The sequence below is a fragment of the Entelurus aequoreus genome, linkage group LG08 (assembly GCF_033978785.1).
Source record: "Entelurus aequoreus isolate RoL-2023_Sb linkage group LG08, RoL_Eaeq_v1.1, whole genome shotgun sequence".
Lineage (NCBI taxonomy): Eukaryota > Metazoa > Chordata > Actinopteri > Syngnathiformes > Syngnathidae > Entelurus > Entelurus aequoreus.
The window spans coordinates 79,341,696-79,361,367 of NC_084738.1; the positions used below are offsets into that span (position 1 = coordinate 79,341,696).

The 19,672-nt window shown below is 39.9% G+C and overlaps 1 protein-coding gene across 2 annotated transcripts in view; it reads right to left on the reverse strand.

Moving 5' to 3' along the window:
- Positions 1 to 19,672, reverse strand: part of LOC133655247 (microtubule-associated serine/threonine-protein kinase 4-like) — a 96,948-nt gene that overhangs the window by 23,877 nt on the left and 53,399 nt on the right. For both annotated transcript variants that reach the window (XM_062055226.1, XM_062055225.1), the window contains 2 exons: positions 9,626 to 9,773; positions 9,087 to 9,220 (listed from right to left, as the gene is read on the reverse strand). In XM_062055226.1, the coding sequence (XP_061911210.1) occupies positions 9,087 to 9,220; positions 9,626 to 9,773 (282 nt within the window). The remainder of the gene's footprint in view (positions 1 to 9,086; positions 9,221 to 9,625; positions 9,774 to 19,672) is intronic.

Sequence of the window (19,672 nt, forward strand, 5' to 3'; positions counted from 1 at the left end):
CAACGCTAGTGCGCATGTGACTCTCGTTTCCAGGAAGTAAGCAGTGTTGCCTAAAAAGCATGAAGAAATGACGGGTTTTCGATAATAAAAAATTGAGACGGTATTACTAACCGTCCGGAATTGTACCACGGTTTATCATTATACCGTTGACTGTTACATCCTTAATGACAACTGAAGTGACTTTCGCTAATATTTATCAAGATGATGCTTGTTATGCCGCCGTTTCGGACGCAACTATACGACAGAAAAGCTGTGTACTCACTAGACAAATGGTCGGGGACTTAAGGACAACCACGATTCACGGGATCGTAAAAGACAATTGTGGCGCCACATATGGGTTGTCTTTAAAATGCTTTGGAAAGCTAACGAGGATACAGCGGAACCTCTATTTACGCAACAAAACACATTCAACTTCCTGGAAAAAAGCTACTTCCTAGTTAGACAACAAAGCAAGCATGCCTGATAGAAAACACTCAAAAGTAAGGCTCCACTTTTCAAAAGCGCTAGCTCGATGCTAATTTACATTGGATTTGCCATACACATGCTACTGTTTAGCATTAGCAATTTTACATGGCGATTTTCAACACCTCCAAATTTGGTAATGCAAACTACAACAAAGATGAATGTTACAATCAAAGTACATACAAGTATGCAAAGTATATACACTTTGTAGGGCGCAACTTTACACATTCAACTTCCTGGAAAAAAGCTACTTCCTAGTTGGACAACGAAGCAAGCATGCCTGATAGAAAGCACTCAAAAGTAAGGCTCCACTTTTCAAAAGCGCTAGCTCGATGCTAATTTACATTGGATTTGCCATACACATGCTACTGTTTAGCATTAGCGATTTTACATGGCGATTTACAACACCTCGGAATTTGGTAATGACAACTACAACAAACATGAATGTTACAATCAAAGTATATACAAGTATGCAAAGTATATACACTTTGTAGGGCGCAACATTACACATTCAACTTCCTGGAAAAAAGCTACTTCCTAGTTGGACAACGAAGCAAGCATGCCTGATAGAGAGCACTCAAAAGTAAGGCTCCACTTGATGCTAATTTACATTGGATTTGCCATATACATGCTACTGATTAGCATTAGCGATTTTACATGGCGATTTTCAACACCTCCAAATTTGGTAATGCAAACTACAACAAAGATGAATGTTACAATCAAAGTATATACAAGTATGCAAAGTATACACACTTTTAGGGCGCAACATTACACATTCAACTTCCTGGAAAAAGCTACTTCCAAGTTAGACAACGAAGCAAGCATGCCTGATAGAAAGCACTAAAAAGTAAGGCTCCACTTGATGCTGATTTACATTGGATTTGCCATACACATGCCACTGTTTAGCATTAGCAATTTTACATGGCGATTTTCAACACCTCCTAATTTGGTAATGAAAACTACAACAAACATGAATGTTACAATCAAAGTATATACAAGTATGTAGAGTATATACACTTTGTAGGGCGCAACACTACACATTCAACTTCCTGGAAAAAAGCCACTTCCTAGTTGGGCAACGAAGCAAGCATGCCTGATAGAGAGCACTCAAAAGTAAGGCTCCACTTGATGCTAATTTACATTGGATTTGCCATATACATGCTACTGATTAGCATTAGCGATTTTACATGGCGATTTTCAACACCTCCAAATTTGGTAATGCAAACTACAACAAAGATGAATGTTACAATCAAAGTATATACAAGTATGCAAAGTATACACACTTTTAGGGCGCAACATTACACATTCAACTTCCTGGAAAAAGCTACTTCCAAGTTAGACAACGAAGCAAGCATGCCTGATAGAAAGCACTAAAAAGTAAGGCTCCACTTGATGCTGATTTACATTGGATTTGCCATACACATGCCACTGTTTAGCATTAGCAATTTTACATGGCGATTTTCAACACCTCCTAATTTGGTAATGAAAACTACAACAAACATGAATGTTACAATCAAAGTATATACAAGTATGTAGAGTATATACACTTTGTAGGGCGCAACACTACACATTCAACTTCCTGGAAAAAAGCCACTTCCTAGTTGGGCAACGAAGCAAGCATGCCTGATAGAGAGCACTCAAAAGTAAGGCTCCACTTGATGCTAATTTACATTGGATTTGCCATATACATGCTACTGATTAGCATTAGCGATTTTACATGGCGATTTTCAACACCTCCAAATTTGGTAATGCAAACTACAACAAAGATGAATGTTACAATCAAAGTATATACAAGTATGCAAAGTATACACACTTTTAGGGCGCAACATTACACATTCAACTTCCTGGAAAAAAGCTACTTCCTAGTTCAGACCTGGGCATTGTACGGCCCGCGGGCCGCATCCGGCCCTTTGCGCATCCCTGTCCGGCCCGCGTGAGGCCAATCATAAATTACAAAATAAATTTAAAAAAGTATCTATGTCGAGTGTGCAATACAACGGTGCTGCTTTTGTTTTGAAAAACGTTATTTGTATTACTTCCGTGTGGACGTATGCGCGTGTGCGATTGTGAGTGAATTGAACGGTGCAATTACAAATTACAAAATAAAGTTTAAAAAACATCTATGTCGTGCGCGCAATACAACTGTGCTGCTTTTATTTTGAAATGTGTTATTTATGCCGTATGTCCGGGGGGAACCTGTGAGTGAAGGTGCATAGAGACAAGTGATGAGACGCTAAAAAAAGAAAAGTTGATGAGGAATGGCGTGTTTCCAACAAGAGATGGACTGCCAAGTATTTCTTTACATAAATTAATGGTAAAGCCGTGTGCTTAATGTGTGGTACAGGTTGCTGTGTTTAAATATCATTTTAATCGCCACTACACGAAGAAACACGAGGGAAAATACCGGAATGTGTCTGATGAAGCGCGCGCAAGGGAGGCTGATGCGTTGATGGTAAAACTGCAAACCCAACAAGGACTTTGTGCCATATTTCACACCCCCAGAGATGCAGCCGTCAGGACAAGTTTCGTCATTTCTCACAAAAGCGCCAGAAAAAGTAAGGCGTTTTCTGACGGAGAGTTTATTAAGGAGTGCTTATTGGACTTTGTTGCGCTGATAATGCCCGGAGACTTGGACTGTTTTTCGCTAACTTTGGATGAGAGCTCTGATGCAGTCAATTAAAGAGACAACCACAGGTAATGACTTGTTCACAGAGGTAAATGCGTGTTGGGACAAGCTGGCAGGTGTGACAATCCAATCCACTTTATTTATATAGCACATTTAAACAACAAAATGTTTCCAAAGTGCTGCACAACAATATTAAAAACAATATTCAAATATTATCCTTAGCTCCACCAATGACTGAATAAAAAGAAAAAACAATTACATATAAAACCAATATAAAAAACAATATAAAATAAATATGATTAAAAACTATTTTTAACAACAGATGGTTGTCCAAATCTGATGGGGAAAAATGTTGGATAATGCAGGATAAAGTGACCATCAAAAGCAATCTGCTTTTGTATAAAGTTAAGTTAGGTTAAATTAAATTATTATTATTATTAATTATTATTATTATTATCATCATTATTATTTATCTTACGGTATATCAAAAATAATATTGAGCAAAATGTAATTGAAATATTGTCGTGTGGCCCTCCAGCAGTGCTCGGGTTGCTTATGCGGCCCCCGGTGAAAATTAATTGCCCACCCCTGTCCTAGTTGGACAACTAAGCAAGCATGCCTGATAGAGAGCACTCAAAAGTAAGGCTCCACTTGATGCTAATTTACATTGGATTTGCCATATACATGCTACTGATTAGCATTAGCGATTTTACATGGCGATTTTCAACACCTCCTAATTTGGTAATGAAAACTACTACAAAGATGAATGTTACAATCAAAGTATATGTAAATATGCAAAGTATATACACTTTGTAGGGCGCAACATTACACATTCAACTTCCTGGAAAAAAGCTACTTCCTAGTTGGACAACGAAGCAAGCATGCCTGATAGAGAGCACTCAAAAGTAAGGCTCCACTTTTCAAAAGCGCTAGCTCGATGCTAATTTGCATTGGATTTGCCTCACACATGCTACTGTTTAGCATTAGCGATTTTACATGGCGATTTACAACACCTCCGAATTTGGTAATGACAACTACAACAAACATGAATGTTACAATCAAAGTATATACAAGTATGCAAAGTATATACACTTTGTAGGGCGCAACATTACACATTCAATTTCCTGGAAAAAAGCTACTTCCTAGTTGGACAACGAAGCAAGCATGCCTGATAGAGAGCACTCAAAAGTAAGGCTCCACTTGATGCTAATTTACATTGGATTTGCCATATACATGCTACTGATTAGCATTAGCGATTTTACATGGCGATTTTCAACCCCTCCAAATTTGGTAATGCAAACTACAACAAAGATGAATGTTACAATCAAAGTACCGTAATTTCCGGACTATAAGCCGCACCTGACTATAAGCCGCACCAGCTAAATTTAGGGGAAAATACAGATTGCTCCATATATAAGCCGCACCCGACTATAAGCCGCAGGGTTTTGATGTGTAATTACCGTAGTATATAGGGGTTCCTGCTACCACGGAGGGGATTGTCGGGACAGAGATGACTGTTTGGGAACGCAAAGCGTCCCATTTATTAACAATAAATCTTTCAATCATTCAATCATCTTTGACATGGTGAACAGCATTCGTGCAGAGTACAAATAATACAACGGTGCAAAGTAATACAAAGTGCTCGCCTGTACGTTATCAAAATAACCAGCCTACCGGTATTTGAAAAGTCAGTCTTTAATCATTGTGTCATCGTCTTCCTCCTGCGTACTAAAACCACCGAAATCCTCTTCGTCGGTGTCGGAGAAGAACAGGCCGTAAATAAGCCGCACCCTTGTATAAGCCGCAGGGACCAGAACGGGGGGAAAAAGTAGCGGCTTATAGTCCGGAAATTACGGTATATACAAGTATGCAAAGTATACACACTTTTAGGGCGCAACATTACACATTCAACTTCCTGGAAAAAGCTACTTCCAAGTTAGACAACGAAGCAAGCATGCCTGATAGAAAGCACTAAAAAGTAAGGCTCCACTTGATGCTGATTTACATTGGATTTGCCATATACATGCTACTGTTTAACATTAGCGATTTTACATGGCGATTTTCAACACCTCCAAGTTTGGTAATGACAACTACAACAAACATGAATGTTACAATCAAAGTATATACAAGTATGTAGAGTATATACACTTTGTAGGGCGCAACATTACACATTCAACTTCCTAGTTAGTCAAGGCACCACAGAAAGCTGACACAGTACTGCCATCTAATGTCTTGGAAGTGCAACTGCATTGCAAATGAGACTCAAATGTGATCATTAAACAAGATCAGTCATAATAATCACCTCATTTATAAACCATCACACATTCTGTCCAGGCAGCCTTTGTTGACTCACTCCAAATAAGTACACATTTATAACAAGAACATTATTATTGACAGCAATTGAAAATACTGAGTGAAGTCATAGCTAGTGATACGGCTACACAACAGCACCCCCCTGTGGCCAGAAGCAGAGGTGGCAGGATTTGCATCAATTGGAAGGAACAAAGACTTAGTTCCAAGTACTTTTTCCCACTTGTAATATTGTGAGAGGGGTCTTTCTTCAATGTATTCATGAATAATGTATGAGTTTTGAGGCTGAATAACAACGTCGGCACACCTGCGCGCAGCGATGACCTCATTAAGCAATGACCTCATCCTTATCGTCCAATCAGTGTCGAATCTTCCCCAGCGGACACACACTTGCCATGTTTTGGTATCACGTTAACCTTTCCCCCGCCCGACGTGCACCGCCGATGACTCATCGGATTAGCCGCCGCTTTCTGGTCCAATCTGCGGCGGGGACAACGAGATCATCATCGATCGGCGCCACGTGAAGGTCACCTCCGCGTGGCTTCGCGGCGCGCGTTTCTTTTCCAGTCGTCGCCGCCGCTCTACCTGGAAGCGACCGCCTTTGTCTGCTTGGATTTCCTTGCAGAAGCAAACATGGCCGCTTCGCTCGCATGACGGACAGCTTTACAGATGCCGGATGTTGTTACAAAGATTCAGACTAGAGATGGACCGATACCGGTTATAAGTAGACAAGGAGGTTGATAAACGATATCTGGAGGCGATATTAATAGTACATGTCAGTAAACTGCTGGACAATATCTGGACCATAATGTTTTATGCGGCGCTAATATAATTAGTTATAGTAACTCGTTACTTTGCCAAGAAAAGTTATTTAATTAGTAACATGATTTATTTTCAATAAATGTAATTAAACACGAGGGAAAGTAATTGTTGCGTGATTAAAAAATATATATAAATATATCTGGTGTATGCAGTTGTGAGACGTTTCATGAAAGCAGAGTGTGTGTGTGTGTGTTTGTGCCTTTAAAAGGCGGTGTCTAGAAGTGACGTCAGCGAGAGAGCCGGACAGCAGCAGTTTAGCACAGCTGTGTTTGTTAGCTCTACTGGGGTATTTATTTCATACATGCATACATACATACATACATACATATATACACATATATACATATATACACACATATATATATATACATATATATATATATATATATATATACATATATATATATATATATATATATATATATATATATATATATATATATATATATATATATATATATATATATATATATATATGTGTGTGTGTGTGTGTGTGTGTGTGTGTGTGTGTGTGTGTGTGTGTGTGTGTGTGTGTGTGTGTGTGTGCGTGTGTGTATGTATATATATGTGTATATACCAGGGGTCGGCAACCCAAAATGTTGAAAGAGCCATATTGGACCAAAAAAACAAAAACAAATATGTCTGGAGCCGCAAAAAATTAAAAGCCATATTACATGTGTCATGAGATATAAATTTAATTAAGAGGACTTAAAGGAAACTAAATTAGCTCAAATATAGCTACAAATTAGGTATAATGACGCAATATGTACATATAGCTAGCCTAAATAGCATGTTAGCATCGATTAGCTTGCAGTCATGCAGTGACCAAATATGTCTGATTAGCACTTCACACAAGTCAATAACATCAACAAAACTCACCTTTGTGTATTCACGCACAACGTTAAAAGTGTGGAGGACAAAATGAGACAGAAAAAGAAATGGCATAAAACACGTCCAAGAAAGTCGGAGAAAGTTATGCATGTAAACAGACTATACGGTGAGTTCAAGGACCGCCAAAATAAGTAGGACAAAACGGCGCTCGCCAAATACTTGAATCAGTGAAGCATGTTTAATATAAACAGTGTGATTTATAACAATTACGGAGTTTTGTGTCATGTTTGTCCTCCTACAGAAACCATACTAAAACAAAAAAATTGTTTTTTTTTCCCCCTCATCTTTTTCCATTCTTCATACATTTTTGAAAAATCTCCAGAGAGCCACTAGGGCGGCGCTAAAGAGCCGCATGCGGCTCTAGAGCCGCGGGTTGCCGACCCCCGGTATATACATACAGTATATATATATACAGTATATATATAAGGTATACATAAATATACACATACATATATATACACACATACATACATATACACACATATATATACATATATATATATATATATATATATATATATATATATATATATATATATATATATATATATATATATATATATATATATATATATATATATATATATATATATATATGAGTGTTTCCCATAAACTGCCAAGATGCCTGTGGCCATGGGGGCGTGGCGATGGGCGTGGTCACCATGACATCATTGAGTAATTTGCATAATTTACTACAATGATTTGATTTCCTCTAAAAAGGCTAAAAAAATGTATACTTACTAATTAATAATAACAGTTTTGTTTTAAACGTCCACCCATCCATCCATTAATCCATTTTACAATATAATTACAACACTTTATGTACATATTTATATACAGATTTGAACAATAAGTTATTCACTGAAATATATTTATTAATTGTGGTTCTTACAAAAAATATATCTTATAAAATATAAAAGCTAAAATGTCTCTTAAAGCTCTGCCCCTTTAATTAGTGCATACTAAATAATTTAACTTTAGCCTACTACTACAACCATATTATTTACCAGCAACATAAAGTGAAACAGAGGCAGAGGTGTCCTGCCACAGTCAGTAACAAATAAACAGAAAACAGTAGTGGTGGTAGATAGACACAGAGCTTCATCAAACATCTGATCCACTGAACAAAGAGCTCCAAAAATCTTGAACTTTAGACTGCCATCAGTTTTACTCCCTACACTTAACCAGGTGTTTCCTACTGCCTGCAGACTTTGCACCCTTTGTTATATACACATGTTGTGTTTCTAATATAAATACATTTAATAAAGTCAAATACAAATAAGGCAACAAGAGAAGTATCCTACTCTTCTCTTTTGTAAAGTAAATCTGAACAGCCGATATGGGCATCTACATCAACTATATGATTTGCCTGAGAAGCTGGAGAGGACAAAAAAAAAAAAAAAAAATTTTTTTTTTTTTTTTTTTAAATTTTTAATTTTTAATTTTTTTTTATTTTTTTTTTTAATTTGTGGCGGACGTAATTCTTTCGTGGCGGGCCGCCACAAATAAATGAATGTGTGGGAAACCCTGGAATTTATTATGGGTCTACTGAAAATGTGACATAATCTGCTGGGTCAAAAGTATAAGTACAGCAATGTTAATGTCAGGCTAGAATGATTGATTGTTTGAAATGATAAATGGGTTATACTTATATAGCGCTTTTCTAACTTCGAGGTTCTCAAGCGCTTTGACACTATTTCCACATTCACACACACACATTCACACACTCGTTCAAGGCCCTAACCACCACCCATCAGGAGCAAGGGTGAAGTGTCTTGCTTCACTAATGAACTAATGAACAATTAGTCACCAAATAAATGTTTTAAAAAGAAAAAAAAAAAAGAAAAAAAAAAAAAATAATAATAATAATAATAAATAAATATACAATAAATAAAATAAAACAAATAATTAAAAAAATACATTAAAGTAAAATAACAAATTTTAACAAATAGTGGTGTTTGTGCCTGTGACTCACCGGGCTGGAGGTCAGGGAGGGGTCCGACTTGCCCAGGTTGAGGGAGCGCATGCGGACCAGGTTGGAGGTCTCAGATGAGGATGAGGGCTGCCACGTTGTGGGCTGGGAGTGGGCGGGCAGCAGAAGATACTTTCCTGCAGGGCGGCGACACAGGGAGGAAAAGTAGTCAAGTGAAGTGTCCTTCTCACCTGGACTGGACCGAGGCCAAGCGGTTCAACGAGGCCAAGGGAGGGGGGGAGGGGGGGGGGAGATCCCATTAAGAGATCAGGAGCAATCCCTGTGTTACGTAATAAGAGACACTCCACTCTCACAGCTGCTACATTTCATTTTAATACACTGTAACATACTCATTAGTACACTGCTACATACTCATTAGTACACTGTAACATAGTAATTAGTACACTGTAACATAGTAATTAGTACACTGTAACATACTAATACTAGTCACATGTGTACATTTATGGAGTGGCCACTAGAGGGTGCTGCTGCATTCAGTCATCCCTGTTAGTGAGAAGCACACAAGGAGTTGACATATTGACCTGTGAGACCGCCTCCCAGGCTCCGCCTCCTTATGTTGTTCCCCTCCTCGCTGAGGTGGCGCTTCAGTCTGAGAGCCGGACTCAGACCGGGAGCCAGCTCGGGGTTGCTGGACTTCCTGAGGGCGGGGGGGCAGAGGATGTGGTCCAGCTGGAAGAAAGGCAAAAGAGAAATCCCGTCAAAGTACAGTTCATCAATTCAATGATGGTGTATGGGCGTAGACCGCCACCACGCAGCCCGCTGGGCACCCTTTTTGATGGACATTAAAAATATCCCCCATTACGCAAAAGTGACTTTTTAAGGATATTGGAATGTGCCAGAAATATCTGCAGTATCATCCCCCTCAAGGAGAGGCTGCAACACCCGCACAAAACATCCTGGTACTGACCTCGGTCCTGACTAGATGAACCCGCTAAATAAATACAGACCATTTATTTTTAGACTATCTACTGCGTACACGCTCACCACTTGTCGGAGGGCAGCTTTGTAAAAAAAAAAAAGCAGGCTTCACTACGTATCTTAAAACGGGGACGGCGTGGCGAAGTTGGTAGAGTGGTTGAGGGTTGCTGGTTACTGGGGTTCAATCCCCACCTACTACCATCCTAGTCACGTCCGTTGTGTCCTTGGGCAAGACACTTCACCCTTGCTCCTGATGGGTGCTGGTAGCGCCTTGCATGGCAGCTCCCTCCATCAGTGTGTGAATGGGTGAATGTGGAAATAGTGTCAAAGCGCTTTGAGTACCTTGAAGGTAGAAAAGCGCTATACAAGTATAACCCATTTATCATTTATCATTTAAAACGAGAAAAGCTTTTAGACAGCGCAAACCTTCAGAAGTTATGTCAAAATGTGATTCTAATGTTAGCATGTAGCTAATACAGCTATGCTCTTCTTTGTATGCGATATATGACATCTATTACATTGTTGTATGTGATATATGACATCTATTACATTGTTGTATGTGATATATGACATATATTACGTTGTTGTATGTGATCTATGACATCTATTACATTGTTGTATGTGATATGTGACATCTATTATGTTGTTGTATGAGATGTATCGTTGTTGCATGTGCTATATGACATCTATTACGTTGTTGTATGAGATGTATCGTTGTTGTATGTGGTATACGACATCTATTACGTTGTTGTATGTGATCTATGACATCTATTACGTTGTTGTATGTGATCTATGACATCTATTACGTTGTTGTATAAGATGTATCGTTGTGGTATGTGATATCTATTACGTTGTTGTATGTGATATATGACATCCATTACGTTGTTGTATGCGATATATGACATCTATTACGTTGTTGTATGTGATCTATGACATCTATTACGTTGTTGTATGTGATCTATGACATCTATTACGTTGTTGTATAAGATGTATCGTTGTGGTATGTGATATATGACATCTATTACGTTGTTGTATGTGATATATGACATCCATTACGTTGTTGTATGCGATATATGACATCTATTACGTTGTTGTATGTGATCCATGACATCTATTACGTTGTTGTATGAGATGTATCGTTGTGGTATGTGATATATGACATCTATTACCTTGTTGTATGTGATCCATGACATCTATTACGCTGTTGTATGTGATCCATGACATCTATTACGTTGTTGTATGTGATATATGACATCTATTACATTGTTGTATGCCATATGTGACATCTATTACGTTGTTGTATGCCATGTATGACATCTATTACATTGTCGTATGCCATGTATGACATCTATTACGTTGTTGTATGAAATACATATGACAAATTACGTTGTTGTATGTGATAAATGACATCTATTACGCTTTTGTATGTGACATATGACATCTATTACATTGTTGTATGTGATATATGACATCTATTACGTTGTTGTATGTGATATATGACATCTATTACATTGTTGTATGTGATATATGACACGTATTACATTGTTGTATGTGATATATGACACATATTACATTGTTGTATGTGATATATGACATCTATTACGTTGTTGTATGTGATATATGACATCTATTACATTGTTGTATGTGATATATGACTATTACTTTGTTGTATGTGATATATGACATCTATTACATTGTTGTATGTGATATATGACATCTATTACGTTGTTGTATGTGATATATGACATCTATTACCGTGTTAATAGTACACTGTCTGACGCTCACAGGATCACCCTAGGGTCGGGTCCTGCCCCCCCTGCTGTTTGTAGTGTACACAAATGACTGTCAGAGCAGACTTCAGTCAAGGTACATCACTAAGTTTGCCGATGACTCGGTCATAGTCAGAGTCAGACCACGGTCCTGTTTTGTTGCCGATGACTCGGTCATAGAGTCAGACCACGGTCCTGTTTTGTTGCCGATGACTCGGTCATAGAGTCAGACCACGGTCCTGTTTTGTTGCCGATGACTCGGTCATAGAGTCAGACCACGGTCCTGTTTTGTTGCAGATGACTCGGTCATAGAGTCAGACCACGGTCCTGTTTTGTTGCCGATGACTCGGTCATAGAGTCAGACCATGGTCCTGTTTTGTTGCCGATGACTTCGTCATAGAGTCAGACCAAGGTCCTGTTTTGTTGCAGATGACTCGGTCATAGAGTCAGACCACGGTCCTGTTTTGTTGCCGATAACTCGGTCATAGAGTCATACCACGGTCCTGTTTTGTTGCCGATGACTCGGTCATAGAGTCATACCACGGTCCTGTTTTGTTGCCGATGACTCGGTCATAGAGTCAGACCACGGTCCTGTTTTGTTGCCGATGACTCGGTCATAGAGTCAGACCACGGTCCTGTTTTGTTGCCGATGACTCGGTCATAGAGTCAGACCAAGGTCCTGCTTTGTTGCCGATGACTCGGTCATAGAGTCAGACCACGGTCCTGTTTTGTTGCCGATGACTCGGTCATAGAGTCAGACCACGGTCCTGTTTTGTTGCCGATGACTTGGTCATAGAGTCAGACCACGGTCCTGTTTTGTTGCCGATGACTCGGTCATAGAGTCAGACCACGGTCCTGTTTTGTTGCCGATGACTTGGTCATGGAGTCAGACCATGGTCCTGTTTTGTTGTCGATGACTCGGTCATAGAGTCAGACCACGGTCCTGTTTTGTTGCCGATGACTCGGTCATAGAGTCAGACCACGGTCCTGTTTTGTTGCCGATGACTCGGTCATAGAGTCAGACCACGGTCCTGTTTTGTTGCCGATGACTCGGTCATAGAGTCAGACCACGGTCCTGTTTTGTTGCCGATGACTCGGTCATAGAGTCAGACCACGGTCCTGTTTTGTTGCCGATGACTCGGTCATAGAGTCAGACCACGGTCCTGTTTTGTTGCCGATGACTCGGTCATAGAGTCAGACCACGGTCCTGTTTTGTTGCCGATGACTCGGTCATAGAGTCAGACCACGGTCCTGTTTTGTTGCCGATGACTCGGTCATAGAGTCAGACCACGGTCCTGTTTTGTTGCCGATGACTCGGTCATAGAGTCAGACCACGGTCCTGTTTTGTTGCCGATGACTCGGTCATAGAGTCAGACCACGGTCCTGTTTTGTTGCCGATGACTCGGTCATAGAGTGAGACCACGGTCCTATTTTGTTGCCGATGACTCGGTCATAGAGTCAGACCACGGTCCTGTTTTGTTGCCGATGACTCGGTCATAGTCAGAGTCAGACCACGGTCCTGTTTTGTTGCCGATGACTCGGTCATAGAGTCAGACCACGGTCCTGTTTTGTTGCCGATGACTCGGTCATAGAGTCAGACCACGGTCCTGTTTTGTTGCCGATGACTCGGTCATAGAGTCAGACCACGGTCCTGTTTTGTTGCCGATGACTCGGTCATAGAGTCAGACCACGGTCCTGTTTTGTTGCCGATTACAAGTATCTAGGCAGAGTTTTAGACAATAAATTGACCTTTGATGCCAACACTGACCGTATTTGCAAGAAGGCCAATCAGAGGCTGTTTTTCTTGAGGAGACTGAGGGGCTTTCAGGTTGATAGAACACTGATGAGGATGTTCTATTCATCTTGTATCCAGTCTATTTTAACTTATTCTATCACTTCCTGGTTTGGTAACCTCAGTGTGGCCAATAAAAACAGACTAGGTGATATAATCAAGGTGTTTGGTAACCTCAGTGTGGCCAATAAAAACAGACTAGGTGATATAATCAAGGTGTTTGGTAACTTCAGTGTGGCCAATAAAAACAGACTAGGTGATATAATCAAGGTGTTTGGTAACCTCAGTGTGGCCAATAAAAACAGACTAGGTGATATAATCAAGGTGTGCCAAAAGACCATAGGCACTACCTTGAACCCCCTGAACCAGATCTATCAGGCCAGAGTCATGCAGAAGGCAAAGACCATGCTGGTCAACCCTCGGCAGCCTCTCTTCTCAGAGTTTAGACTCAGGATGCAGGTAAGTACGCCCCGAGTAATAGGAAGGCCAAACACAACAGATACATAAGATCCTTTGTTCCCTCAGCTGTTGATTTTGTAAACGGGTTTCTTAAACTAGCTTAGCTGCTATGCAGTCACTTTAGTGGGAAGCAACGTGTGATGATTAGTTTTTATTGTATTACAAATACTTTTAGTTTTTAGCTCAATGCCTTCATGATGGTTTTATATGGTGTATGTATTTTATGTATTTGTACCTCGTTTTTACTGTTGAACCTTGTTTTTACTGTTGTACCTCGTTTTCACTGTTGTACCTCGTTTTCACTGTTGTACCTCGTTTTCACTGTTGTACCTCGTTTTCACTGTTGTACCACATTTTTACTGTTGTACCTCGTTTTCACTGTTGTACCTCGTTTTCACTGTTGTACCTCGTTTTCACTGTTGTACCTCGTTTTCACTGTTGTACCTCGTTTTCACTGTTGAACCTCGTTTTCACTGTTGTACCTCTTTTTCACTGTTGTACCTCTTTTTCACTGTTGTACCTCTTTTTCACTGTTGTACCTCGTTTTCACTGTTGAACCTCGTTTTTACTGTTGTACCTCGTTTTTATTGTTGAACCTCGTTTTTACTGTTGAACCTCGTTTTTACTGTTGAACCTCGTTTTTACTGTTGTACCTCGTTTTCACTGTTGTACCTCGTTTTCACTGTTGAACCTCGTTTTTACTGTTGAACCTCGTTTTTACTGTTGAACCTCGTTTTTACTGTTGAACCTCGTTTTTACTGTTGTACCTCGTTTTTACTGTTGAACCTCGTTTTTACTGTTGAACCTCGTTTTTACTGTTGTACCTCGTTTTTACTGTTGTACCTCGTTTTTACTGTTGAACCTTGTTTTTACTGTACTACCTTGTTTTTAATGACTACTGCTGCAAACCAAATTGCCCCTCGGGGACAATAAAGATTTTGTAAGTCTAAGTCTAAGTCTATTACGTTGTTGTATGCCATGTATGACATCTATTGCGTTGTTGTATGTGATATATGACATCTATTACATTGTTGTATGTGGCATATGAAATCTATTACATTGTTGTATGTGACATATGACATCTATCGCATTGTTGTATGCGATATATGACATCTATTACGTTGTTGTATGTGATATATGACATCTATTACGTTGTTGTATGTGATATATTACATCTATTACATTGTTGTATGTGATATATGACATCTATTACGTTGTTGTATGTGATATATGACATCTATTACATTGTTGTATGTGATATATGACATCTATTACGTTGTTGTATGTGATATATGTCATCTATTACATTGTTGTATGTGATATATGACATATATTACATTGTTGTATGTGATATATGACATCCATTACATTGTTGTATGTGATATATGACATCTATTACATTGTTGTATGTGATATATGACATCTATTACGTTGTTGTATGTGATATATGACATCTATTACATTGTTGTATGTGATATATGACATCTATTACGTTGTTGTATGTGATATATGACATCTATTACATTGTTGTATGTGACGTATAACATCTATTACGTTGTTGTATGAGATATATGACGTCCATTACGTTGTTGTATGACCTATGACATAGACAAGTGCACAGTTGAAGTACACAACCGCTCACTAGCATTAGCGCTAGCATTAGCACTAGACAGTGTGTTCCTGACTAAACTCCTAGGACATCATTCATTGTTGTAGCATGTATCTAATGTGATACACACATCTGAGATGTGGCTAGGGCTGGGCGATATATGGAATATACTGGATACATCGTGGGTTTGTCTCTGTGCGATATAGAAAATGACTATATGGTGATATTGGAGTATATGTTCTCACGCAGTTGCTTTTAACTGCGGGCATTACACTACAGGCTCTTATCACTCTTGTCTCTCCTTCTCACAGAGACATAAAACAAGCGCACCTTCTTACATACGTCACATACGTAAACGCCCTCGCCGAGCAGCAGCATGGGTAAAGTTAGCTGCGGTGCGAGTGGTGATACGAGAGAAAAGAAGGTGCGAATCTGGTAACAAATGAAGGAAGAATTAAATTCCCAAGAAAAACAGCAGGGGGTCCATCGTCTGGCGGTGGTTTGGCTTCAAGCGGGAAGATGTCGAACAGACAACTGTAATTTGTCAAGGTGCTATGAAATGTAGCATTACTGCTAATGTGTAGCATCATTTGAAAAGTCACCCGCTAGAGAATGAAGACTGCTAGAAACTCCGCATGTCAACATCTCCGTTCGGTGCCACACCCACAAAACGCCCGAGCAACCATTTCCACATCAACACCGTATGGAAAAAATAGTCAACAACAGAAGGAGATAACATCCGCAGGAACCTACCACATAGTGAAGGACATACACTATTTGATGTCCTATTACGAAGCTCATTTTTATGTGACACTTATTGAAATATCTTGTGTGACATCATGCACAAAAGTGCACTTTACTTGTTTTAAACTATTGTAGTGGCGTTCTGTACAAAAAGTGCACTTTAATTGAGTGTTGTTTTGATATGTCATCTTAGTGACATCATGCACAAAAGTGCACTAATATATGGTATATCGTGACATGGACTAAACATATCCACATATATATGGTGTATGGTGACATGGACTAAACATATCCACATATATATGGTGTATCGTGACATGGACTAAACATATCCACATATATATGGTGTATGGTGACATGGACTAAACATATCCACATATATATGGTGTATGGTGACATGGACTAAACATATCCACATATATATGGTGTATGGTGACATGGACTAAACATATCCACATATATATGGTGTATCGTGACATGGACTAAACATATCCACATATATATGGTGTATCGTGACATGGACTAAACATATCCACATATATATGGTGTATGGTGACATGGACTAAACATATCCACATATATATGGTGTATCGTGACATGGACTAAACATATCCACATATATATGGTGTATGGTGACATGGACTAAACATATCCACATATATATGGTGTATGGTGACATGGACTAAACATATCCACATATATATGGTGTATGGTGACATGGACTAAACATATCCACATATATATGGTGTATGGTGACATGGACTAAACATATCCACATATATATGGTTTATCGTGACATGGACTAAACATATCCACATATATATGGTGTATGGTGACATGGACTAAACATATCCACATATATATGGTGTATCGTGACATGGACTAAACATATCCACATATATATGGTGTATGGTGACATGGACTAAACATATCCACATATATATGGTGTATGGTGACATGGACTAAACATATCCACATATATATGGTGTATGGTGACATGGACTAAACATATCCACATATATATGGTGTATCGTGACATGGACTAAACATATCCACATATATATGGTGTATCGTGACATGGACTAAACATATCCACATATATATGGTGTATGGTGACATGGACTAAACATATCCACATATATATGGTGTATGGTGACATGGACTAAACATATCCACATATATATGGTGTATGGTGACATGGACTAAACATATCCACATATATATGGTTTATCGTGACATGGACTAAACATATCCACATATATATGGTGTATGGTGACATGGACTAAACATATCCACATATATATGGTGTATCGTGACATGGACTAAACATATCCACCTAGGTGTGGCCTCCCTGGCAAGTGATACACACATGTGAGGTGTGGCCTCCCTGGCAAGTCGGGGCAAGAAGAAGGAAAAGAGTGAGTAGATAATGAAGGCAGTAAAAATCAGGAGCATGAAGGTGAATATTAACATGATAATTATGATGTTTGTCCCTCCTGACTGCAAAGGTAAGTTGTGCTGTTCTGCATTTGTGTCGTCATTGCATTTGTGTCGTCGTTGCATTTATTTGTGTGGTCGTTGCATTTGTGTCATCGTTGCATTTGTGTCATCGTTGCATTTGTGTGGTCGTTGCATTTGTGTGGTCGTTGCATTTGTGTGGTCGTTGCATTTGTGTGGTCGTTGCATTTGTGTGGTCGTTGCATTTGTGTGGTCGTTGCATTCGGGTCGTCGTTGCATTCGGGTCGTCGTTGCATTCGGGTCGTCGTTGCATTCGGGTCGTCGTTGCATTCGGGTCGTCGTTGCATTCGTGTCGTCGTTGCATTCGTGTCGTCGTTGCATTTATGTGTGTCGTCGTTGCATTTGTGTCGTCGTTGCATTTGTGTGGTCGTTGCATTTGTGTGGTCGTTGCATTTGTGTGGTCGTTGCATTCGGGTCGTCGTTGCATTCGGGTCGTCGTTGCATTCGGGTCGTCGTTGCATTCGGGTCGTCGTTGCATTCGGGTCGTCGTTGCATTCGTGTCGTCGTTGCATTCGTGTCGTCGTTGCATTCGTGTCGTCGTTGCATTCGGGTCGTCGTTGCATTCTGGTCGTCGTTGCATTTGTGTCGTCGTTGCATTCGGGTCGTCGTTGCATTCTGGTCGTCGTTGCATTTGTGTCGTCGTTGCATTCGGGTCGTCGTTGCATTTGTGTCGTCGTTGCATTTGTGACGTCGTTGCATGTGTGTCGTCGTTGCATGTGTGTCGTCGTTGCATTTGTGTCGTCTTTGCATTTGTGTCGTCGTTGCATGTGTGTCGTCTTTGCATGTGTGTCGTCTTTGCATTTGTGTCGTCGTTGCATGTGTGTCGTCGTTGCATGTGTGTCGTCGTTGCATTTGTGTCGTCTTTGCATTTGTGTCGTCGTTGCATGTGTGTCGTCTTTGCATGTGTGTCGTCTTTGCATTTGTGTCGTCGTTGCATGTGTGTCGTCGTTGCATTTGTGTCGTCTTTGCATTTGTGTCGTCTTTGCATTTGTGTCGTCGTTGCATTTGTGTCGTCGTTGCATGTGTGTCGTCTTTGCATTTGTGTCGTCGTTGCATTTGTGTAGTCGTTGCATTTGTGTCGTCGTTGCATTTGTGTCGTCGTTGCATTTGTGTCGTCGTTGCATTCGGGTCGTCGTTGCATTCGGGTCGTCGTTGCATTTGTGTCGTCGTTGCATTTGTGTCGTCGTTGCATTTGTGTCGTCGTTGCATTTGTGTCGTCGTTGCATTTGTGTGGTCGTTGCATTTGTGTCGTCGTTGCATTTGTGTCGTCGTTGCATTTGTGTCGTCGTTGCATTTGTGTCGTCGTTGCATTCGGGTCGTCGTTGCATTTGTGTCGTCGTTGCATGTGTGTCGTTGTTGCATGTGTGTCGTCGTTGCATGTGTGTCGTCGTTGCATGTGTGTCGTCGTTGCATTTGTGTCGTCGTTGCATTTGTGTCGTCGTTGCATGTGTGTCGTCGTTGCATTTGTGTCGTCGTTGCATTTGTGTCGTCGTTGCATGTGTGTCGTCGTTGCATGTGTGTCGTCGTTGCATTTGTGTCGTCTTTGCATTTGTGTCGTCGTTGCATTTGTGTCGTCGTTGCATTTGTGTCGTCGTTGCATTTTTGTCGTTGTCGTCGCATTTTTGTCGTCGTCGTCGCATTTTTGTCGTCGTATTTTTGTCGTCGTCGTATTTGTGTCGTCATTGCAATTTTATTTTTATTTATTTATTTATTTATTTTTTAATGTCCTCTCCAGCTTCTCGGGCAAATCATATAGCAG